General features: G+C 41.8%; 1 protein-coding gene across 1 annotated transcript; it reads left to right on the top strand.

Moving 5' to 3' along the window:
• Positions 1 to 954: 954 nt before the first annotated feature.
• Positions 955 to 2,836, top strand: hmx3a (H6 family homeobox 3a). The gene is made up of 2 exons (XM_079512184.1): positions 955 to 1,379; positions 1,770 to 2,836. The coding sequence occupies exons 1-2, from the start codon at positions 1,085 to 1,087 to the stop codon at positions 2,405 to 2,407; spliced, it is 933 nt and encodes a 310-aa protein (XP_079368310.1). The 5' UTR covers positions 955 to 1,084; the 3' UTR covers positions 2,408 to 2,836.
• Positions 2,837 to 6,588: the final 3,752 nt, after the last annotated feature.

Below are 6,588 nucleotides of genomic sequence, written 5' to 3'. Positions count from 1 at the left end.
AAATGCTACACATTATTTATCACATTTCTATAACTCTCGCAAACAAGAGAGACTGTTATTCAATTTGAAGTTTAGGCTATACCGTGTAAATTACACCGTCGTGCAGTGGGAATTTTCCAAATAGCCTATATTGCCTGACATGCATCTTGCAGGCCTTTTTAATTTCACATTAATTTCGCAAGAAGTTGCAATATTGAGAGCATTTTATTTATCCAAAAGTTAATTATTTTCACGAGCAGTTTTCAAACACTCTACCAGTATGCAATGGGACATTTTCACGGTTGTAAAGTTGATTATGGGTTATTTTAGAGGTATCTACTGTGATTTATGACCAAACGGCTCCTATATATTTTATTATAGCTAAAACTAAATTCCAGGTCTAAATATTGGATACCAATTCACGGAAGATGCAATAATTAATAATAATAATAATAATAATAACGCATATAAACCTTCCTTTTTTGTTCAAACAACCCTGCGCTCATTTGCTACCTAATTGGACTATAAGACCAATAACAGGCGAGCGCTTTACTGCCTACAGCCAAAGCGCAAAGTGAGGAGAGGAGGGTGGACTTCTCTCTCTCTCTCTCTCTCTCTCTCTCTCTCTCTCCGCCCGTCTCTCTCTCTCCCTCTCTCTACTTCCTGTCTCTTCCTTAATCCCATTTGCCATTGTACATGCCCAATCGCCTATACTTTCCGCATTTAACTTGGATGACATTTTTATTTCATCATTAGCATCAGACGCCAGACTGACACGGTGGACACGCTTGCGTTTTGATCAAGGAACCCTCAAGTCCGGGATGAGAGATTTTTATATATTTCGACTTCGGTGATTTTTTTTTGTTTGGTTCAGAAGTGTGTGTGTGTGGCGGTGGTGTGTGTGTGTATGTGTGTGCTCTTGATGCTCTGGTCTGAAACGCAGCCCAATCCAGACGCACACTGCCCACTGAAACCCACAGAAAAGAAGAAAATCGAGTCTCCCAGTGCATCGATCTTTCGTAAGTCAGCGTTGCTGCTACAGACTTTAAAAATTCATACTTCTGTGGTCCTTGGCGTCTAGACCACAGCAGACGTCGCCAGCGCAATGCCCGAGACAACGCAAGAGACGTGCGCACCGGCGGCAAAGGATTCTCCTTTCTTCATTAAGAACTTGCTGAACTGTGATAGCAAACCACCCAAACCGAGACCCATATTTGCTGCGGCAAAGGCGGCTTTGGAGGGGGGCTTTTCTCTCTCCCAAGTCGGGGACTTTAGCTTTCCACGCTTTGACCTGCCCACGCAGAGGTTCGCCCTACCGGCTCACTACCTGGAGCGCACCTCGGCATGGTGGTATCCATACACGCTACAAGCAGCTCATGCTCATCTACACAGAACGGAAGGTAAGAACACGATCATTAATCATTTGCTATACATTTACACTGCATCGGCATGGAAATTCCGTTATTGTATAGCCTATATATCACGTAATTTGGTTTCTTAAAGCGGATATAGCAAAATGAAAATGGATCCCTTGCATCAAAAGTTGGTGATGCGCAGACCAACTTTTTATCTTTGGTCGTAAACATGAGCGTGCGTCATGCCCACATGAGTCGGACTGGCATGTTATATGTATTCGGGTTAAAGAGCAATAGTCAACGAAATACAACAGCCTTGCTATAGGCTATTTACCCATGCACACTGTGCTGTTCAGAGTGGTTAACTAAAAAGTGCCGTGCAAGACACGCCAATATACGATTCCAATTAATGCGGATTTCTTGTCTCCATTGTAGTGTCCGAGAAGGCAAGTCATGCACGGAGAGACTCATCCCCAACTTCGGGCACGGACAGGGACTCTCCCGACCTGGTGCTCAAATCCGACCCCGACGCCAAAGACGACGATGACAACAAAAGCGGCGACGAAATCATCCTGGAGGAGAGCGACTCGGAGGAGACCAATAATAAGAAAGACGATCACGACAGGCTGGACGAGTGGAAGAAACGGGACGAGGAGGACGGCGGGGACAAGTCGAAGCCGTGTCGGAAAAAGAAGACGCGCACGGTGTTCTCCCGCAGCCAGGTGTTCCAGCTGGAGTCCACGTTCGACATGAAGCGCTACCTAAGCAGCTCGGAGCGGGCCGGCCTGGCCGCGTCGCTGCACCTGACGGAGACCCAGGTGAAGATCTGGTTCCAGAACAGGAGGAACAAGTGGAAGCGGCAGCTGGCCGCCGAGCTGGAGGCCGCCAACCTGAGCCACGCGGCCGCGCAGAGGATAGTGCGCGTCCCCATCCTCTACCACGAGAACTCGGTGGTGGAGGGCGGCATCGTGGCGGGCAACGTGCCCGTCAGCCAGCCGCTGCTCACCTTCCCTCACCCGGTCTACTACTCCCACCCCCTCGTCACGTCGATGCCGATGCTCAGACCGGTGTGAGAAAACGAAAAGAAAAACAAGTGTTTCTTTTGTTGTATTTCGAAATCAACTCGAAACATTTAAGAAAAAAAAGACTACTTATTTTTGTACAACCAACCAACTGTCTATATCCTAAGTGAAAAGAGACGGTCTCTTATAGGACTACTTGGAATTATTTTTGGCATACATTGTTGTCGTTTTCCAATAGGGTGCAGTTTACATTTGATCTGACAATTTGCCTACATTTTTATATTATTATGATATGCTATTCCGGTGTTATTATTATTATTATTATATATATTTTTATTATTTTATAATTATTATTATTATTATGACCAAAAGATAGCTTACACTGCCTGATCAGTGTATTTCTTTTCTCCCAATTTGACAATTATTATTATAGGCTATTAATTATTATTGTTTGTTTTTGTTTTGTTTTACGCAAAAGACAACCTTTGAACTTGTTTACAAAAAAAATAGCGGCCCAAGGTGGTGCGTGGCCATGTTTGAAACAATAGTTTAGGCTATTTTATTTTTATTTTACATTTCCAAAATTGAGACTATACGACAATGTGCAATACACGGATACACGGATAGTTGCTGTACACGAAGAGCTATAGGCTTACTGGCTCATCCACTGTGGTGAAACTATTGTTCTCGTTAATTTTGTTGTTGGAATATCCGTGGGGCTTCGTTGTAACTTTGCCCACATCATTTGAAAGCGCTTGACAGCGGACAATCAAGTCTATCTTTTTTATGTACAATATTCATTCATGTTTAGGTTAGCGTTAGCGATTCACACTTTCGCTCCCCCGACAATTGGACACGCCCTCAAAGCACAATATGATCTCAAATGTCACTATAGCCTATACTTTGTGTTTTCGAGAAGAAGAAAAAGAAACTACTGATGTATAAATGTAAATGTATATTTAATGAGAAGAGCTATGACCTGCTTCTTCTCCTTTGTACAGTAAAAAGAACGTTTTGATATTGTATTGCTGAATATGTTGTGAAATAAATGGAGACTATTCCAGACACTCTAGGCTTACAGTGTTTACTATAGTCTAACAATGTCATGGCCTTACTATTTAAAAAATATATATATAAAAAAATATATATATATAATCGGATGATATACATTTATAGGATGGTAATTTATAGGCTGAATTTGTTAAACTATTACCTTAAATCTAAATTCGCAGTATAATTTATGCTGTCAGGAATTCACCATATCCATATGAAATAATGTATATTATTGATGAAACCTTTGATATCAACACAGTTATATAATGTTGTCTGAAAAGGTTTAATCAGTGTTTGGTGTTGCTTTGGTGTCTGCGAATCAGCACCGCACGGACATCTATCCACCCCCCCCCCCCCTCCCCCCAACACACACACACACACACACACACACACACACACACACACACACACACACACACACACCATGTGAACTTGAGCAGGTGGGCTTCCGTAATCAACCTACTGTTATGCACTTTTGAAAAGCGTTGTTTTACATAAAAAATGGCTCGGTCAATTAGATGCGTAATTGCCACCATCTTGCCCAAATTATGGGTAATGTATTCGGAGGAGGAAATTGCTGTGTGGAGTACGAGCTGTCTTTTAACATTTTTATCCTCCACCCCTTGTGTGCGCGTGTGTCTGACTGTTGCCATCCCGTGCGCGTGCCTGTGCACCCGAACTTATGCCCATATAGCCTATATAGTGACATTTACAATATAGCCTAGCAAAGTGTTTTTATATTTAACCACATCTATTGAACCTTCTTTGGATTTAGAGTTATACCAGTGTTGCTCATGCTATATGGATATATTATAGCCTAATTGAAGTGCTGTTAATTGTGCATGTTACAAAAATATAGCTAATCCAGGCCTACATTTAACTTAAAAACCTTTTTTTTTGTGTGAGCAAATGTTCTACAGGCCTAATTAATTATTATTAATTCATTACAAAGCCATATATTTTATTTTTTGCGGGCTGATGAACTTCGACATCAAACTCCGATTTAGCTGCAGGTTTGATATAGGATAATAACGTTGTGTCCTTTCTCAAAACTGCAGAGTAAAATGACTGTTGTATTATTATTATTTATTATTATTCGCTATCTCGTTATTGCACGTTCTGTGTTGTTTCCCAAATCACTTTTTTAGTCAAGGAATAAATTAACAAACTTGGAATAAATTAACAAACTTTGTTTGTTGGTTTGCTTCAAGTTGTGTCTGACGTGACCTAAACGTGATGAATCGTTGGAAATTATTTTAGGACATTACAGTTGACATCCTAAAATAAAACTGGTCAACTTACATCTGAACAAGCTACATGGCAGTGCAGTGAGAAAACATGCTTCAAATTCACACTGGTCAAATTATAAAAGGCTATAGGAATTAATAATAGGATATGTAGTTTTACAAGTGGAAGGGAAAGTGTTCTCAACTGGAACAACTTGGCTTAAAAGTAATTTTCTGTTTTTTGTCAGTAATGTAGTTATTGGAAACGAATCAGTTGGCTATGATGACCTCATCACCAGACAAAGGGTGCATTCAGATATCGTCAGATCACCCATTGACGTATACCAACCATGCAAACTCAACACGGACCCATTACAGAAAATTAATAGATTGGTATGGCATTATTCCCCTGGCACATATCGATCCGTAAACGTCTAACATATTGCTTGAAGTATAAGGGTATAACGCTCACGGGCCGTTTTGGCTCAGCTTATATGACCTTGATTTGCGCGCATAAATTGAAAAAATTACCACTCAATAATTTCCATTTGTCGACATCTTTATGTAAAAGAGAAGGGGGAGAGAGAGGGCAAAAATCAGATAAAGTACATTTGCAGGAGCGGGACAAGCGGACGTGACCGCGGGGCCGTGCTCAGTGTATTACATTAAAATGGAAAGTTGAGTGGCTGATTTTGAGCGCGCGGGGCCCTAATGCCAGTTTGGAACCACACGCGTATCAAGTGGCGAGACCAGCTTTGCCGTAATGTTAGATCCTTCTTTACAGCACTGACTGCACTGGCGTTTGTTGACGTGCGTCATTGACATGCTATACTTATTGCAGCCTATATATCCCGTTTTTTCACGCATGATATGGCCAACTGTAGCCGAATATCCTTTAATTAATTTAACTTCGAGAGGGCGCAACATGTATAAAATGTTGTGTAACATTCAGAGTTACGACAGCAAAATGTTCTGTTATTTTTACTGTGTAACTTTCTGTTAATCCTATAGGATGAACAGAAAGTGGACCTATAGCCCACATGACGTTGTTCAAGATCGCGGGGGAAACATTGGTGTCACTATTTTAAAGAATGACGTGCTCTTGATGTGTCCAGTGCTGTCTCATGTGTCACCGGCTGCAGGGTTCCAACACTTGCCGACAACTCTTTCGACACTTCTTGAAAAGCAAAATCTTCTTTATCCCCATTTGCTTTCCTGATTGAATGCGAGCATCAGATTTTCATCAAAGTTCTATTAAGTGAAACATAGGTTGCGGGGCACCGTCTGATTGGAACAGTTTAAATTTTAATTGTGTTTTTAATTTGACATATAGTTGCTGTGAAGAATGACACTGAAGCGCCGAGGGGCGGTCGATTTTCTTAATTTCTCCCCGAGGAATTGATGAGTCTATCAGGGCAGTAGATTGGAAAGCCATTAAAACTCAATGGTTAGGTTGTTAATTGGAACTTGATGGATAGGAGCCCTTGGATAGGCTATACTGATCCAATCTTCTTGACTTTCTGTTTTCCAATAAATTACCCAGTTCATTTCCACACTCAGATTACATAAATTGTACACCTCCAGGGCTATAGAGCTCAGTGCTCACTGCTCGCGCTTACAACTCTTCCCCTCTCTCTCGCTCCGTCTCTCTCCCTATAATACTCTCTCCCTCATACTCTCTCTCCCCTCTTTCTCTCTCTCTCTCTCCCTCGCTCCGTCTCTCTCCCTATACTCTCTCCCTCATACTCTCTCTCCCCCTCTCTTTCACTCTCTCTCTCTCTCTCCCTCTCTCTCTCTCGCTCACACACACGCGCGCGAGCGCGCGCATGCATGGAAGCGAGCGCCCCCTCTGAAAAAAGACCAGGCCCCGCTTCCTTGAATGAAAATCGAAACATAATCAACGTTTATACTTAGAAAATTTATTGATATCATTTTCTCTGGTAATTTCCTTAT

This window comes from Electrona antarctica, assembly GCF_951216825.1.
Source record: "Electrona antarctica genome assembly, chromosome: 10".
In the NCBI taxonomy this organism is placed as follows: domain Eukaryota; kingdom Metazoa; phylum Chordata; class Actinopteri; order Myctophiformes; family Myctophidae; genus Electrona; species Electrona antarctica.
Note: the sequence above shows the minus strand (reverse complement) of the source record. Positions and strands in the feature narration are given on the sequence as shown.

What these genes read in the sequence shown, in the direction of transcription:
- hmx3a (XM_079512184.1), top strand. Translation starts at nt 1,085, where the DNA reads ATGCCCGAGACAACGCAAGAGACGTGCGCACCGGCGGCAAAGGATTCT. An exon ending in TCATCTACACAGAACGGAAG is followed by an intron (nt 1,380 to 1,769) that starts GTAAGAACACGA and finishes TCTCCATTGTAG; the next exon opens with TGTCCGAGAAGGCAAGTCAT.